General features: G+C 41.1%; 1 protein-coding gene across 3 annotated transcripts in view; it reads left to right on the plus strand.

The window, feature by feature from the left end:
- Nucleotides 1–16,044, plus strand: part of CDC42SE2 (CDC42 small effector 2) — a 116,333-nt gene extending 100,289 nt beyond the window's left edge. For all 3 annotated transcript variants that reach the window (XM_038401842.2, XM_038401841.2, XM_038401844.2), the window contains exons 3-5: nucleotides 6,475–6,576; nucleotides 13,326–13,443; nucleotides 13,998–16,044. In XM_038401842.2, the coding sequence (XP_038257770.1) occupies nucleotides 6,475–6,576; nucleotides 13,326–13,424 (201 nt within the window). In that variant the 3' untranslated portion in view covers nucleotides 13,425–13,443; nucleotides 13,998–16,044. The remainder of the gene's footprint in view (nucleotides 1–6,474; nucleotides 6,577–13,325; nucleotides 13,444–13,997) is intronic.
- The last annotated feature ends 2,567 nt before the right edge of the window (nucleotides 16,045–18,611 follow it).

Here is an 18,611-nt window from a genome sequence, read left to right on the forward strand (position 1 = left end):
GTATGGGCCACCTTCCAGGCACTGGGTCTGTTGATAAATGAGCAGAAGTCAACCCTAGTCCTGGTTCAGAGAATAGAGTTCATCAGGGCAGTGCTCGAATCAGCCCAGGCCAAAGCCTCCCTACGAGAAGCCCGAAGCAAGCTATGTCAGATGTGATTTTCCAAGGTCACAATCCAAATATTGACAACTGCTAGAGTCTGTCTCAAACTGTTGGGACACATGGTGGCAGATGTGGCTGGCATTGGCCTACTCCCCAAGCAGACACACCTGGACTCAATACTCTCAATTCTGCCTCCGGTCCTTGCTTTGCTGACCTGGTGGAAAGACCCAGGATCTGTAATTGGAGGAATACCCTTTGCTGCCTCTCAGCCATCGATAACCCTAGTCTTTTTGCGGGGATATGACAGACCTTGGGTAGGGAGCCCACCTTGGCAACCTTAGGACTCAGGGCTTCTGGTTCCAGGAAGAACACTCCCTGCATATAAATGTCAGGGAACTCAGGAAAGTATGCTTGGCTTGCCAGGTGTTCCTTCCCCAGATCTCAGGCAAAGTGATGCAGGTCCTGACGGACAATACTGCATCAATGTTTTACATCAACAAGCAGGAAGGAGCTCAATTTTTAGCCCAGTGCCAGGAGGCCTTTTGGCTGTGGGACTTCTGTATGGATCACATCATACACATTGAGGCATTGCATCTTCTGGGAGCCTGAAACACACTGGCAGATCACCTCAGCATATCCTTTTCCTCTCACCGAAAGTGGTCTCTTCACCCAGAGGTCATCAGTGTCATCTTCCAGAGGTAGGGGCTTCTCCAGGTGGATTAGTTCGCCTCCAGGCAGAACAGGAAATGCCATCAGTTCTGCTTGCTGCATGGGTACAGCATGAGCTCCCTCTTTTTATGCCTTTCTGCTCTCATGGACAGGTCGCCTGTACGCTTTCCCAGCAATAACGCTTAGTTCACAAGGTCCTCCTAAAAATCAAATGGGACAAGGTAAAAGGTATCCTGGTACCACGAGGATAGACACACCAGTATTCATTTGGTACGCTTCTGGACCTATGAGTGGCAACTACACTCACGTTCCCACACCGCCCAGACTTGATTTCACAAGACTATGGCCAGTTGCTTCACCCAAAACTCACCTCTCTGCACTTGACTGCATTGTTGCTGCGTGGCTGAACCCTGAAGAACAGGCCTGCTATTCAGGTTCAACAGGTCTTGCTAGGTAGTAGGAAGCCTTCCACCAGGGCTGTCTCCCTGGTGGAAGTGGAAACATTTCCCTTGTTGGAGTCTCTCTCCATTCTGATGCTTTGTCGGCAGCATTCCTCATGCAGGTACCAATCCAGGTCATCTGGAGAGCCACAACCTCGTCATTGGTTCATACCTTCACTTCCCACTAGGCCATCACCCAAGAGGCTTGTGACGATGCCAGTTTTGGGAAAGCAGTGTTGCAGTCGGCACATCTATGTACTCCACGCCCACTTCCGGGGGTACTGCTTGTGAGCCACCTACCATGGAACGTACATGAGCGAGCACTCGAAGAAAAAACGGTTACTAATTAATATGCAAACTAGATACCATTAACTTGGGTTTTAATAGAGACTGAGAGTGATTGTGATACAGCATGGCCAGAGGGCAGCAGGAGAGTTAGAAGGGAGCCTTATTCCCTGTAGAGGGAAGAAAGATTGCTATATTAATTAAAGCACCTGAAGCCAATTAAAGCATCTGAAGCCAGTCACATGATAAAAACTCCCTGCTTCAATCAGACAAGAGGAGGAGTTGAAGCAGAGTGGATTGATGTTGCAGCAGAGAGCAGTTTGGAGGGAAGCAGAGGAGAGTTTGGAGAAGTGCTGCAGTGAACTAAGAAGACCAAGACCCTAGGTAAAGGGACACCTCGTTTGTGCAGAGGGAGGGCCGGAAGCACCACAAGCTGGAGGGCAGGAGAGGGAAGTAGCCCAGGGGAAGGAACCGTTAGTTCTAGTGATTTACTGCTGTCCCTCAGGCCCCTGGGCTGGGACACGGAGTAGAGGGAGGGTCCGGGTCCCTTCCTCTCCACTCCCCTCCTCTAGGATGCTAGTGGGGCAGTTAATACCCCAGTTCGGGGGCAAAAACCGGTGCCCTGAACCACCCAGAAGAGAAAGCGCGAGACCCATCATAGTAGTGCCAGCAATTTGCCACAACATATTGAATCTATTTCCCCATGTTAAGTATCCTCACACCTTCTTTTCAACTGTCTAAATGGGCCATCTTGATTATCACTACAAAAGTTTTTCTCCTGCTGATAATAGCTCATGTTAATTAATTAGCCTCTTTCTCCACTTTTTCATGTTCTCTCTGTGTGTGTGTGTGTGTGTGTGTGTGTGTGTGTGTGTGTGTGTGTATATATATATATATATATATCTTCTTGCTGATCTTAAACACAAAAAAGAAACTTACAAGAAGTGGAAGATTGGACAAATGACCAGGGAAGAGGATAAAAATATTGCTCGGGCATGCAGGAGTGAAATCAGGAAGGCCAACTCACGCCTGGAGTTGCAGCTAGCAAGAGATGTTAAGAGTAACAAGAAGGGTTTCTTCAGATACGTTAGCAACAAGAAGAAAGTCAAGGGCCCCTTACTGAATGAGGGAGGCAACCTAGTGACAGATGATGGGGAAAAGCTAATGTACTAAATGCTTTTTTTGCCTCTGTCTTCACGAACAAGGTCAGCTCCCAGACTACTGCACTGGGCAGCACAACATGGGGAGGAGGTGACCAGCCCTGTGTGGAGAAATAAGTGGTTCGGGACTATTTAGAAAAGCTGGACGAGCACAAGTCCATGGGGCCGGATGCGCTGCATCCGAGAGTGCTAAAGGAGTTGGCAGATGTGATTGCAGAGCCATTGGCCATTACCTTTGAAAACTCATGGCAATCGGGGGAAGTCCCGGACAACTGGAAAAAGGCTAATGTAGTGCCCATCTTTAAAAAAGGGAAGAAGGAGGATCCTGGGAACTACAGGCCAGTCAGCCTCACCTCAGTCCCTGGAAAAATCATGGAGCAGGTCCTCAAGGAATCATTCTGAAGCACTTAGAGGAGAGGAAAGTGATCAGGAACAGTGATATGGATTCACCAAGGGCAAGTCATGCCTGACTAATCTAATTGCCTTCTATGATGAAATAACTGGCTCTGTGGATGAGGGGAAAGCAGTGGACATGTTGTTCCTTGACTTTAGCAAAGCTTTTGACACCGTCTCCCACAGTATTCTTGCCAGCAAGTTAAAGTAGTATGGGCTGGATGAATGGACTATAAGGTGGATAGAAAGTTGGCTAGATTGTCGGGCTCAAGGGGTAGTGATCCATGGCTTCATGTCTAGTTGGCAGCCGGTATCAGGTGGAGTGCCCCAAGAGTTGGTCCTCGGGCCGGTTTTGTTCAATATCTTCATAAATGATCTGGAGGATGGTGTGGATTGCACCCTCAGCAAGTTTGCAGATGACACTAAACTGGGAGGAGAGGTAGATACATTGGAGGGTAGGGATAGGATACAGGGGGCCCTAGACAAATTAGAGGATTGGGCCAAAAGAAATCTGATGAGGTTCAACAAGGACAAGTGCAGAGTCCTGCACTTAGGATGGAAGAATCCCATGCACCGCTACAGACTAGGGACCCAATGGCTTGGCAGCAGTTCTGCAGAAAAGGATTTAGGGGTTACAGTGGATGAGAAGCTGGATATGAGTCAACAGTTTGCCCTTGTTGCCAAGGAGGCCAGTGGCATTTTGGGATGTATAAGTGGGGTATTGCCAGCAGATCGAGGGACGTGATTGTTCTCCTCTATTTGACATTAGTGAGGCCTCATCTGGAGTACTGTGTCCAGTTTTGGGCCCCACACTACAAGAAGGATGTGGAAAAATTTGGAAAATGTCCAGCGGAGGGCAACAAAAATGATTAGCGGACTGGAATACATGACTTATGAGGAGAGGCTGAGGGAACTGAGATTGTTTAGTCTGCGGAAGAGAAGAATGAGGGGGGATTTGATAGCTGCTTTCAACTACCTGAAAGGGGGTTCCAAAGAGGATGGATCTAGACTGTTCTCAGTGGTAGCAGATGACAGAACAAGGAGAAATGGTCTCAAGTTGCAGTGGGGGAGGTTTAGGTTGGATATTAGGAAAAACTTTTTCACTAGGAGGGTGGTGAAACACTGGAATGCGTTCCCTAGGGAGGTGGTAGAATCTCCTTCCTTTAGAAGTTTTTAAGGTCAGGCTTGACAAAGCCCTGGCTGGGATTAGTTGGGGATTGGTCCTGCTTTGAGCAGGGGGTTGGACTAGATGACCTCCTAAGGTCCCTTCCAACCCTGATATTCTGTGATTCTATGATTCGTACTATATGTTTTATTCTGTGCATCCAATGAAGTGGGCTATAGCTGATGAAAGCGTATGTTCAAATAAATTTGTTAGTCTCTAAGGTGCCACAGGTACTCCTGTTCTTTTGTAACTTGTGTTCTTCGAGATGTGTTGCTCAAGTCTATTCCATGACCCACCCTTCGACCTCTCTGTCGGAGTTACTGGCAAGAAGGAACTGAAGGGGAGTGTGGGGCCGGTGGCACCCTTTATACAGGCACATATGTGCATGACTCTAGAGGGCGCTAAGTCTGGTCCTATGGATACCACTCAGGGGAAAAAAATTCCGGCAACTGTGTACACGGCATACACACACCTAGCATGGAATGGACATGAGCAACACATTTCAAAGAACGATTATGAAAGGTTAGCAACCATTTTTTCTTTCCATATTTATATTAAACAAAATGGATCTAGGCAGCAAAATTCCTCTTTCCCTTGGAAGCGCTGAGAAGCTACAGTGAAAATAAAATAAAATGCTTATTTTAGTTGGTGGTCTATTACTTGTCAAATATGTTTGCTGTAGGGACCCTAGTAACAGTTTGGGGTGCACAGTAGATCATTTTTATTATGCCATTTGTATGTGGCTGGTTTTACAGTATTGCTTTTTTCTTCCTTTGGTTGTTTAATATTTGTGTTAAAAGAAGTAGCAGACTCTTAAGTTACTCTTCAGGTGGGAGAGGAAGGTGCGTATTTGTCATGGATTTGATTTAATTCAAATTAAATTGGGCATATCCTGTGATGTATTCTCACAGCTGTGGCTTTGATTTACAGTGACTTTTAGCTAAAATTGTATTTTGACAAGAGTGATTCCCACTGAAAAGACATTTAAACTTCCCACCCAAAACTCTAAATGATCCTAGCATCTGTGACAGACCAGAAAGGGAGAGATACTGATCCTTTAAACTGTGACAGATCATCTATCATTCCTTGATAGACAGGGAAGCTTTGACTGAGGTCAGGTAACTTTTTAATGGCAATTGTGTTGTACTTATTCAATTTCAGTTCAGTGGTTAGCTTAAACTGGAATGTTCAGTGTGAAACCCATGGCCACTCTTATCTTTTAATACAGGAGAGTGGTCTGCAGCAACGACTGGTGGCAGCATATGATGCTGCATTCAGTCTAACCAGCTCCTGTATTAGAGATAAGGGCAGCTGCAGTCTGTTCCATTTTATGCATTTAAATGCAGACTTTGGTCTTGTGGCAGATTGCCAAAGCAGCCTTTATCAGGGTAAATTGTGGGTTCCTTTGATTCATCATTTACCTATTATTACATTAAAAAAAATTGAGGCAGCAAGTCTATGCAAGAAAGGGGAAACTGAAGTCAAAATTGTTATGCTGTCCCATGCTGTAAGGATGGTAAAATACATTATAAAGGGTATGCGGAGCATGTAATCTGACATCCACTGCAATGGTATTAAGGCATGGTATTATAACTAAGCTGCATGAAAGCAGTTTGAATACACAGAAATCTTTGGGAACATACGTTTATACTGTGTAAATCCATGAAGAGATACCTTAGAAATGCTCCTATCAGAGCACTCTCACAAAATGTGTTCTTAGTGCTATGATTTCATATTGGAAATAGTCTAGGATTTCTGTGCATTTACATGTTTTGTATGGACATGAAAGATGGTGATTAATGATTGATTAAACCAAGAGCATCTGATGTGTCACAACTGTAAACTAATATGGGACAATTGATGTGCAACTCCAAATGTCACATATGGTTAGAACTTTGTGTAAAGAATTAAGTATGTTGTTTTGTTTAATAGGCATTAGATTATAGTAAAGTTACTGATGTGTAGTTGGTTGCATATAGAAAGTTGTCTAATTCTAGGAATATTCTTATCGAGCTGTCTTCTAAACACAATATTAGATCCCATGCCCTTTGGTTGACGCCAAGGTATTGTGGATGACGCTGTGTTTAGCTTAACCAAAAAATTGGGCTGTGGTCATCTTATGCTAAAAATACATTTAACACTCTGTGGGGGCAGTTCACTTTTAACTATAAAACCAAATATTTATATTTTTTATATTTAATCCAGGTATTCTTTGCTTTCTAAGTAAGTGGCAATCACAAAACTTTTTTATCCACTTTTCAGAAAAGGCGACGGCGGATCGACCGAAGTATGATTGGAGAGCCAACAAACTTTGTTCACACAGCTCATGTAGGATCAGGAGACTTATTCAGTGGAATGAATTCGGTAAGTGTAGATGAATGAAGAAAACCCTGTATCATCTTAGACTGCATCCATACAAATACTAAAACAGACTGGATGGAGAAATTATAATTAGAAAACTGATTCATCCCTGTGTTACACCTGTTTTATTATTGATTTCAGTGGAGTTACATCATTGTAAAACTGGAGAATAACACAGTGCTTAAAATATTATAAATCAAAATGTAAAATTAGTAAACATTAATGTTCTCTTTACTGATATTATTATCTTGTAATTTTGGGTGCCATATAAATTATAAGGTAGTCACTGAGTAAGCCTCTTTTTCTTTCCTAATAGAAATGAGCCATTTGTGTATTCACATAAGCTTGTATTGCAAAATAGGCTAGGAAGAACTAGAAAAAGACTATCCTTAAGACCAACAGACAATGCATATATGAAAAATGAATACAAATTTTTCCATAGTATTTCACATTTTTGGTGTTTCTCTTCATTATTTTATTGATCTTTTATGCAAATGTTATCAGTCTTGTTGTTTTATTAAGAATTCACATTTTTCCACCTGAAGCTATAATCCTATTTGTGACATTAGTTATTCTCACAGCAAACTGTTGTGATGTCTCAAGCAGAGACCTGCAGCTTCCTGTAGAGGAAAAGCATAACAACAATGAATATATGTACTACCAAAAGACCAAGTGCTTGTTTTCATGCACACATCCTTGAAAACAAAGATGAAGAAATGTGTTAATAATTATTATGTAAAGGTAGACTTCTATACAGAATATTTTTTCAGTGTTTTCTATTAAATGTTAGCCAGTCTTTAAGATGTGATTCACCTCATTAAAGTTTTAATGCAAGGCAAGGGATGTGGAATGATAGAAAGATACCTTTAGGTCCTTTGAAATTTGATATATTTATATGCCTCTAATGGTACACTTGAAAGGAAAGAGATTTGATTGCGAACAGTGAATTTTAGTGAATGGGGAGGAGGACTCTAGGGAAGGAGTATAAGAATTTAAAGCATGTGGGAATCTTTGAGCAGAGCTATGGAAATCAATCACTTTCAGTTGTTAGGTAAGCAAAAGATGACATTTGTAGCTTCCTGGAAAGGAAGCAGCTTGTTTGCCTTCCCAGCTGTAGTAGAGGCACTTTGTATTACTTGATAGCAGCTAGGGGGAGGGCAAAAGGAGATGGTTCGACATTGCAAACAAAATACCAAGGCTTCTTGAAACAATGTATTGGCTAGGGCACAATTTATCTAAAACGGTTGTACGTATACCATTATAAATGGATGTATAGCTTGATAAATATATAATTAGCTTTTACTGCATTTTAATGCAGTGTTTTTAGTTTCATTAAAAACAGTTTATCTGCCTGCTCATTAGAAACATAAAATTTTCTCTTTAATTTCAATTTATAATTCTTTTGAAGGATTAAGAACCTTTGAATCAGTATTTAGTTGTTCCCTCTCCTTTGGGACACTTTTCTTTTCCCACAGCCACCAACCAGAAAGTTATGGTGGCATAGGACTCCTTTTTCTTCCTGCCACTTTCAGCCCTCATCTCTCTTTCTTATAGACTTCAGACTTGAAGACTTTATGGCCAGAATGTACCATCAGGATCATCTATTCTGACCTCCTGCACATCACATGCCACAGAAGTTCACCCATCCACTCTGGCTGAGTTACTGAAATCCTAAATCTTGATTTAAAGACTTCAAGTTACAAAGAATCCGCTATTTACTGTAGTTCAGACCAGCAAGTGGCCCGTGCCCTATGCTGCAGAGGAAGGTGAAAACTTCCCAGGGTCTCTACCAATCTGACCTGGGGGGAAATTCCTGCCTGACTCGAAATATGGTGATCAATTGGACCCTGAACATTTGGGCCAGTCCCACCAGCCAGATGCCTGGGAAAAATTTTCTGCGATCAGAGCCCTCCCGATCTAGTGTCCCATCACTGGCCATTGGAGACATTTCGTTATAGTACTTGCAGATGGGCCATATGCCCTTGTAGGCAATCTCATCATATCATCCCCTCCATAAATTTATCAAGCCCAGTTGTAAAACAACTTAGGTTTTTTGCCCCCACTGCTCCCCTTGGAAGGCTGTTCCAGAACTTTATTCTTCTAATGATTAGAAACCTTCATCTAATTTCAAGCCTAAACTGAATGATGGCCAGTTTATATCCAGTTGGTTTTTTGCCAACATTGGCTCTTAACTTAAATAACTCCTCTCCCTCGCTGGTGTTTATCCCTCTGATGTATTTATAGAAAGCATTCATATCTCCCCCTCAGCCTTCGTTTTTGTAAGGCTAAACAAGCCAGGCTCCTTAAGTCTCCCCTTGCTATATAGGTTCTCCATTTCTCTGTTCATCCTAGTAGTCCTTCTCTGAACCTGTTCCTATTTGAATTCATCTATTTTGAACATGGGAGTGCATACAGTTCTCTAGATGAGGAAAGACTACAAAGACCCTTTCTCTATTTCTTCATTTTTAAACTACATCTGATACAGCTCATCTTTCCCCCCAGATGGTCATTATTACCATCCCTGAACCTGCTTCTGCCTTTGTCTTGAACACTGACTGGTTGGCTTTCGTTCTATCCTCCCAGTCTCCTTCCTTTATTTTGAGTAAAATCACACGTGATCAATATGATTCATCTCCCTCTTCTCTCCTCTGGTCCCCACATCAGGATGGAGTCACCCACTCGGCTTTGGTCATATTTTTTTCCACTCCGGCCTTCAAGAAACACTGATTTCTCCATTCTTGATTCACCTATTTATATCATTTGGCATTGTCCATTCTTCTCTCTCTCGCTCAGCCGCTCACTCCTTCTGTAATATTCAGTTCCCTAGCCTCTGACTTCTTTCTCCTTCCAGCCCTCCTCTTCTTCTTACCCATCCTTCACAGCGTACATTACAAGATCACAACCATATATCCACCCTATCTGCCTCACTTAATACTCTGCCCATTGTACCAACTATTCATCTAACTTTCCTGCTCTTGCCTTTGCTGTTGCTTTTGTTCTGCTGAACAACTTTGAAGGAATTCCTATTACCTCATCATATAAGTTCCCAGCAATACTTATCCATTCCTATGTTCCCAGTACCTGGCAACTCTTTGTCACTTTAGGGCATGTCTGCACTGCCCCACAGTTTGAACTACTTAGATGTGAATGACAGTACACAACAAAGTACTGTGCTGTAACTCCCTTGTGTGGATGCTGCAGGCGTGAACTTGTAATATAGTAGTGCAAATTAGGAACTATTGAGTTCACACCATTTACACCCCCACAGTATGAACTGTGGGTCTAATTGTCTTTCTCTTCCTTCTCTGCATAGGATCTAGCTGTTTTCTCAAAGACAAAATTGACAGATTCAGTTGGTGCTCTCCATCTCTGCTCCCTTATCATTCCGCATTACCTCTTTCTACTCTGTCCTCTATCTCTTTGTCCCCTGTGAGGCCTGCCAGGTTTTCTTTGCTTCAAACACCTACACTATCTATTGGTATTTCTTAGTACTTGAATTGCTTTATGAATCCCTTATTTCTTCTATGTGTAGTTCAAACTGTCTTCTCTTGCACTGAGCTTACACAACTCTGGTTGTGGTTCATCTACACCTCAGTCCATATTTCCCCCATCCCTCTTTTGCACCCTAAGTTCTGCTGACTGCTTTCCCCTGTACCTCTGTCTGTTAGTTCCACTTGTCACTCCCTGCCTTTTTACCTGGTGACCGCCCTATTCCAGGGTGCCAAACACTGTCCCACATCTACAAATTCCTCCTGAAAACTCATTTTGCTGAATAGTCTTCCACTGTTATCTTCCATTTCAGTGCCATCTGCCCTGCTCCCTTATACTAACAAAAATAAATAGAAGTTACTAAGACACACCTGCAATACAACAGCTCATGTAATCTTTATTTGCTGTAATCCTCACCCTCTTTTTTTCTTTCCTCCCCCGCCCCCATTGCCTGTTTTATCCTTCTGCGTGTTATGTCTCAGTTAGATAGTAAGCTCCTCAGGAGAGGAACCTTGTCTTGCATGTACAGCATCATAGAGCTGCATAGTGCCTTTAAGAAATATGGCCTTAATTGCATTTCACTGCACTCATTCTAACGTTTTTTGTTAGACTCAGAAGGATGATACTTCCCAATGAGTATTACCAGTGCAACATTTTAATAGACCTGATTTTGTCAGTTTTCTTGACAGTTGCATATCGCTTACATAGGTTTTCATACAGGATGCCCCATTGTAGAGTTATGGTGGTAAGCCTTAAAACTTGCTGATTTTTGCCTTAGATGAATCGATATGGTTACTTCAGCATCTGTACTGATACCCTAACAACTTCCCAACACTTGCTAACTGCAACACCTATGCCAGAGACACCCAACTATTGAGACAGTTTATTTTATTAACAACGGCACCTGGCAAGACTTCAGAGGTGGCCACTGTTAAAAGTTTACTCTTGGTTTGTTCAGCGGTGTGACTTATTTGTATGCTGTTTTAAAATAAAGCAACGTATCAAAGTATTACAAGGCTACCAGGTGAGCATGCTGCCAGGGATATGCATAGGAAGACCTATACTGAAGACCTATGTTTGGTGGAATAATCTATTTCCAGGCTAGTTAAGGCAAGGTTCATCAGAAATGAAAGAAGTATGCCATCCTTTTAAGTCTTTTGTAGTCACTCCTGCCCATACACTGAAAGTGGATGAGTGTGGGTGGATCACCTGCAATCCCTTTACTCCGAGGCTCAAGAGAAGATGATGTGGTAAAGAGTACGGTTTGGTGAAATATGAAATGGAACAATTTATTTCCTTGGGTTGACTTGGAAAACAGCCATCATGTTTTCTTCAGATGTTAATTTTGGTCCTGTTCACCCTGGTATCAGAACTATGCTGTCTAAAATGTTGTTTAAACATGGTTGTTGTCAGCCGAGTTTTAGCACAGGATCACTTCACGTTGATTATGGGAACTGTCTACACGTAGGAGAGAGCCATGTTAAATGTGGTTTTCAACTATGGGTGTCTACATTATAAAACAGTTGTTTGTGTGAACAAAAAAAAAAAGCACTATTGCCCTGTCTTAGCTTAAGGGTTGATTCACTAACATAGTTTTAACATGTTTTTCTACTGACGTTTTTGAGTTGTCTGTGGGAGGCTATATCTGAAATGATTGTAAGTATCACATGATATGGATATGAGTCAGCAGTGTGCCCTTGTTGCCAAGAAGGCCAATGGCATTTTGGGTTGTATAAGTAGGGGCATAGCGAGCAGATCGAGGGACGTGATCGTTCCCCTCTATTCGACACTGGTGAGGCCTCATCTGGAGTACTGTGTCCAGTTTTGGGCCCCACACTACAGGAAGGATGTGGATAAATTGGAAAGAGTACAACGAAGGGCAACGAAAATGATTAGGGGTCTAGAGCACATGACTTATGAGGAGAGGCTGAGGGAGCTGGGATTGTTTAGTCTGCAGAAGAGAAGAATGAGGGGGGATTTGATAGCTGCTTTCAACTACCTGAAAGGGGGTTTCAAAGAGGATGGCTCTAGACTGTTCTCAATGGTAGCAGATGACAGAACGAGGAGTAATGGTCTCAAGTTGCAATGGGGGAGGTTTAGATTGGATATTAGGAAAAACTTTTTCACTAAGAGGGTGGTGAAACACTGGAATGCGTTACCTAGGGAGGTGGTAGAATCTCCTTCCTTAGAGGTTTTTAAGGTCAGGCTTGACAAAGCCCTAGCTGGGATGATTTAACTGGGACTTGGTCCTGCTTTGAGCAGGGGGTTGGACTAGATGACCTTCTGGGGTCCCTTCCAACCCTGATATTCTATGATTCTATGATTCTATGATCACACTTTGGGACAGGGCCTTATAGCTATGAGCCCCGTTTCAAAAGATGGAGACTGAAAGAAGTGTCTGTGTAATATATGTGTCTGTGTCTGTGGTGTACATAAAAAGCTTTTTCTAACCATTCTTAACGTTGAAATGATCTGCCCTAAGGCAGCCATAGAGATGTGATTATTTTGATTTATACTGCATGAGCACATGAGAATTGTGGTCTCACTAGCTTTTTATGGATAAAGGCTATGAAGCCTTTTTTAATTCACATATTTATTTGTGTCAGCCTAAAAAGTACCTTCAAATAAATCCTTGCCAGAGAAGTTATGTTGAAGTGTCGCTTAAATAAATCCTCTGTTTATTGAAGGAATAGGATCAGCTGAAGGAAAAATAAATCTGTGCTCCATACTACATCACCAGAAAAAAATCCTTCCAAAGGGTCTCTAGTAGTTTAGGAATCCCTAGGCAATGAACTGTTGGATAGGCTTATAAAACTATATCTATGGAATCTATACTACAGTGCAAATATTCTGTATAAAAACATCATCTTTTTTTAACAGTACAGTATTGTTAACGTCATTCTTGCACAGCAAAGAATCCCTGCCTAATTCTAATCTGAAGCCCAATTTTTATCTTGATATACCGAAGCACTTGGATTAGAATTTGATTAGTTTTCTTGAGACTAATCAAGACTGGTTGATGAAAGACTGAATCAGCCAGTTTCCTTGTGGACCAAGAAACAAAAAAATCAATGAATACCAGTTCTTCCTTCATCTCTCCTGCTTGCCTAAGTGCAAGATGTGAAAATTCCAGCAAACCTACTTCCAGAAACGTCCTCAAACAAACATGCTGCTGTAATAGGGAGAGGGCACTTTAAAAAGCACCAGTTCATGTTTGATCTGCCTTATCATTTGCTATCACCATTCCTTTTCTGTTTCTATAGGTGAGTTCAATTCAGAACCAAATGCAGTCCAAGGGAGGCTATGGAGGTGGCATGTCTGCAAATGTTCAGATGCAACTTGTAGATACAAAAGCAGGATAACCTTGGGGAAACATTCCCAGTGAGTATTACAGTCCTTCCAATGTTGTGTTACATAGTCTAGTATAGCCTTTTTATCGCTAATAGAGAATGCTAAAGGAGAACATCCTACAAAGTAACCTAAACAATTCTCTATAAATAAATCTACCTTATGATGCATCATTTTAAGCATGCATCTGGTAGTGGACTTCATACAAGGAAAATACTTATATAACCACATACTTTGTATTATATGCTGAACGATATGTTTAATAATTCAGTACGGATTATAAAAATGTTTAATTAAACTGATTTTACACCCATCTATCAAGATGTTACTGTAGGGAGTTGGGGTTCTTTGTATGTTGGATGTCTTAGCAGGAGATGCAGGTTGCATACTAAATTTCAGTACAACTTTGAGTTGTATAATTAAATAGCACATTTAAGAGGAATGTTGCTGGAGTGCTGCATACTTAAATAAACATAATATGAAGGCTGTTAAACAGATGAATGTTATATAGTGTTTAGAAAGCTGTCATGATCATATTTTCAAAAGTCTTGCTTTTGTTTAACTTTCATTTTCTCTTTGTTTCACAGGTTCTTGTGAATTTCTGTATCTTCTTTCCTGTGTTCCCCCTTTTGCCCTGGTGACTGCTTTCTGTGCTCATGACGAGAGAAGTGATGGCTCATTGTTCACCCCTTGTGATTATTCCATTGAAAGTTGCTTTTCTGCTCTGATGATGTCTTTTGTCAGATTGGTCCTACCGTGCCTTTCAGTGGCATGCACGCATTTGGCCTCTGTCAAAACCATGGACATATAGCTGTTTAGGGTTTGGGGAGTTTTTGTTTGCTTGTTTTTTATTTTCCTTTTTTTTACATTTGTCAATGTTAAGCAAATTAATGCTCCTGTTTTAGCTTGGTCATCCCTTTCTTTTCTTCCTGAAAGTGCTAATGCACAGCATTCTTCTTTTGCTGGGCCTCTTAATTTCCCCCTCCCCTGCTGTAATTTAGAAGGGAGCGAGTTTCTATTAATGTTTTTAATCTGTCATTGTTTATATATGTTTTTGAAAGGTCTGGGACCTGCAAGCACAATGATCATTTCATACATTTGAAAATCAGCAGAGTAGATGACCGCATGCTTTGTGAAGTTGCTTTGTATGGTGGCCTGTTTGGTGCCAGAAAAAAAAATGTTTGTCGCTGCGGACTGATGATACTGTTGCTGATTAAAAGTTTAGCTGTGGCACTGGCTCATGGCAGGCTCTGAAGAAGGACTTGTAACTTAGCTGCTTCAGAGTCATGTCTTAAGTTGTCAACCAACTGGTCTTGAAATAATAAAGAGTGAGCTTGCATTCATAAGGCATTTTGTTGTAAATGTTTAGTATATTTATTTTGAAAGAGCTGACCTCGAGATTGTAAACCAGTGTAGTACCGTATCTAAGTGTTGTGGTAGAGCTTTTTGTCTGTTTAAAAAAGCATCATCATGTTTGGCTGCTTTCTTTTTCTTTTTCCTTTTTAAATTTTGATTAATTTTTAGGCTATATGGTCATTTCCAGTAGCAGCATGTCAAACTGCCTGCAATATTAGCTGAAGTTTAGTTGACACCTCAAAGTAGTTGGCAGTTTCAGTGTACTAAATATTTAGGGGCCATGTAAGTTGCTAAGAGCAACATACTGATCTGGCAGAACAGATGCCAGGGAAAACAACATACAGGGTGACTTTTTTACTATCTCAGTAAGAAGCCTTTTGCTCAGGTTCCAAAGCATGTTCCTCTTTCACATGTTGTGAAAATTGTATTTTAATATTGCACTGTTCTCAGATTTTTCTGTAAATGGTCCTTTCCTTTTTTCCCTTCCTTGTTGGTGATATGAAACAGAAGTCAATAGTTGAATCCTAACTGACTTCAAAAAATTATGTTAAAAATCATCCTCAACTACATTTAACATTTCAACTAGCAAACTGGGCATAACTGAGCCTAATCAGATGAAAGCTAAAATATATATACATATAAATACGATACACTTAACAATTAGAGTTCTCTCCTTTCCAGTCCCTCTCCTAATTTCCATTTCCATTTTGTGTTGAAACAGACCCCAGCTTGGTATAAACACGTACACATCTGATTTTTTTCCTGGTACTAAACAAAAAGTCATATTCACACAAATATACTGGACATTGAGGCCATTGACTCTCTTCAGGAGTAGTAAAGTTGTAATCCAATGGTAGACGTTAATTATCTGGTTGGATAGTTCTGGTAAACTTGGATAGTCTTCACCGATGCAGGTACTGATTCATAATGACATAGGATTGAGATATGTTCAGTTGTCTAGTGTGCATAAATAGACAATAACACGGTGATTTGGGGTCAGCATTTCAAATGCATCTTTATCAATGGGCCTTTAAATACTCTAGGGTTACAAAATGATTTTCACTTTTTGTCACTCTGCGAATTAATTTTAGTGAGCAGGTTTACCTTGCACTTGTCAAATGTCTTCAGCTCAGTAGCCAGAAAAAAAATTGACATATTTTTATAACAAGCATACTTTTTTTGTACATTGTGTTCATTCCTGAATAAAGTCAGTTCAGTGTTGACTTGTAGATATTAAAAGGAAAGTATTGACTATGATTCAATAAATGTTTTCTTTCAGTTGCTGGTTTACCTTTTTCTTTTTCAGAATATAATATATATAATGTAATACTTACATTAGAAAAACACTTGTGTTCTGTAGCCAATTTCATGGTTAGACTATCTGAGTATCAACCCTTTTACTATAACAGAGAAGGCTAGTATTGTTCAGGTTTAATATTTCTGATTTCTCATGCCATGTCACCTCTTTTTTGCTAAATGGAGTTTTGACCCTTATTTTATAATGAATTTTATTCCAGTAATAGGTCTGTTCGGGATCTCCTGAAAACTCTGGATGCAAAAGTGGTTTTGCCCTTCCAGACACTGATCCATTACTGTTCACTTCTCCTTATAACTACAAACAGCAGAGCCAACCACTTGCTTTTGGATGCCTTTTGAAGCTTGGACACCTCCCTCTTCTATGCTTCCCAGTTTTTCCTCTGCCTTCCCTAAAGACGTAAAGGGACCAATATGCTCTGAAGGCAGATGCCGAGGCCACTCTGTGAAGGAATCAGCTGACTGTACCAGCTCTCCTCTGCCTTGCTTCTGTTCCCTCGCCACCCTACCCCCATCACCTAACCCACACAGAGAGGAGGATAGGACTGCCACATGAGCCCTCACACTAGAAAGTTGTAGCTGCTTTCCTGCCCCTAGCACAAAGTTGGGACAGTTATGAATTGTTCTCTTTAGAGCAGGTAAGTTGCTGATGATGCCCTCCTGCACTTTCTAACAGGGCCTCTTGAGCCTGGACTAATGGCCCTCCTGAACAAAGTCTAAAAAGAGGGGAAGACAGAATCTGAATTCCACAAAGATAACGGTAATCTAGAGCGGTGTCATGATCTTGATGTTTAACCCAGGAAATTGTTCTAAACACCAGCTATGCAAGAGAAAATCAGGGATTTACATACATCTATTCATATTTGTGCATGTAAACAAATGCACTTTTAGAAATATGGGACATAGTTGTCAGTCTCATGGGACAGCTGGACAGATCCCAACAATTAAAATTGGTGACAGGAAGTGCAATAATGAGAATTTTTATGTATGAATTGGATTTCTGCATTTCCAGAAATCAAAAATGGTATCTCTCGAGCAGGGACTGCTTATTTTGAGGCACTAGCTCAAGCAGACCTAGTGTTTGTATGTCTGCCTGAGTAGGGATTCACACCTCCCAGCTGCTGTGTACGCATACCTGAGGGCATTTCTATAGCTCCCATTCCTAGAGTGTCAAAGAGCTAAAAAGCCACATTCACCCCTGGGCCAGATTAATCAAAAAAAAAAAAAATCCTGGCCCCATTGAAGTCAATGGGAATTTTGCCATTGACCTCAGTGGTGCCAGGATTTCTCCTATTGTATAGACTTTAAAAAAAAAAAACAAACCCAAAATGTTACTGAAACTCCAAGCCTGGTAAAATGGATAAATAATGAATGGGTTAATAACTTCAGTACAGGAAGTGTGGAAGAAATGTTACAAACTGGATTTTATTAAAATTACATGTTACACATCAAATACTTCTCAGTTGTGTATTTATGAAGTACCAGTCTTTCATTCCTACCAGTATGACCAATTGAATCCAAGCAAATAGAATCAAGGGACAGGAGCCTCTGGGAGCAAACGGTATGATGAGGAACATAGCAGGTTTCAAAAGAGAGGGGATATCCAAGGTGAGATTTTGTTCTAATGAAAATTTGGAGAAGGATAAGCCTGAACAAAGACAGAAGGTGTGGAGGCGGTGTGAGAATTGGGGCCCCTTGAATTTGAGTAGTGATTAGAGACTGGGCTGTGGGGGAGACAGGCAAGCTAGTGGGAGAATTAGTGGGTAGAGAGTGGATGAGGCAGTTCCGGAATTGAAATGTTCTAAGGTGGGATTGAAGCATAATTGGAGCTGTCTAGGCTAATCCAAAGAACAGAATGAATGGGCGTTTAGTGGGAGAAGGGAAACAAGCATATAGTGAGGAGCCATTAACACAGGAGAATTCTTTAAAAATGAAATTCCTAGTAACGTTTTCTCTTAACAAGTGGTGGCTGGTTCTTAATCCAAAAAGCAAAAACCTACACACTTCGCAAACAACTTGGTGCAAACAGTTAGTGATATGAAGATGTCACCTTTCACACAATCTGGGTTCGAAGTTCCAGTGATTTGAGCCTTATGGCCAAAATTTTTGAACACGGGGAGCTTTAAGTTAAAGAGTTAAAATCCATATGTAGGCATCTAAATAAGTGGCCTGATTTTTAGAGGTTTCAGAGTAGCAGCCGTGTTAGTCTGTATTCGCAAAAAGAAAAGGAGTACTTGTGGCACCTTAGAGACTAACAAATTTATTAGAGCATAAGCTTTCGTGAGCTACAGCTCACTTCATCGGATTGAGCTGTAGCTCACGAAAGCTTATGCTCTAATAAATTTGTTAGTCTCTAAGGTGCCACAAGTACTCCTTTTCTTTTTGCTGATTTTTAGAGTCACTGAGTATAGATACCACTTATGGAAATCTATATAAGTAGAGGATGATCAGTACCTTTGAAAATCAAGCTACTTATCTAGATGCCTCTGTACAAAAGAGTTGAACTTTAGGCACCTGGATTTGAATATTTT

The sequence above is a fragment of the Dermochelys coriacea genome, chromosome 5, assembly GCF_009764565.3.
Source record: "Dermochelys coriacea isolate rDerCor1 chromosome 5, rDerCor1.pri.v4, whole genome shotgun sequence".
In the NCBI taxonomy this organism is placed as follows: domain Eukaryota; kingdom Metazoa; phylum Chordata; order Testudines; family Dermochelyidae; genus Dermochelys; species Dermochelys coriacea.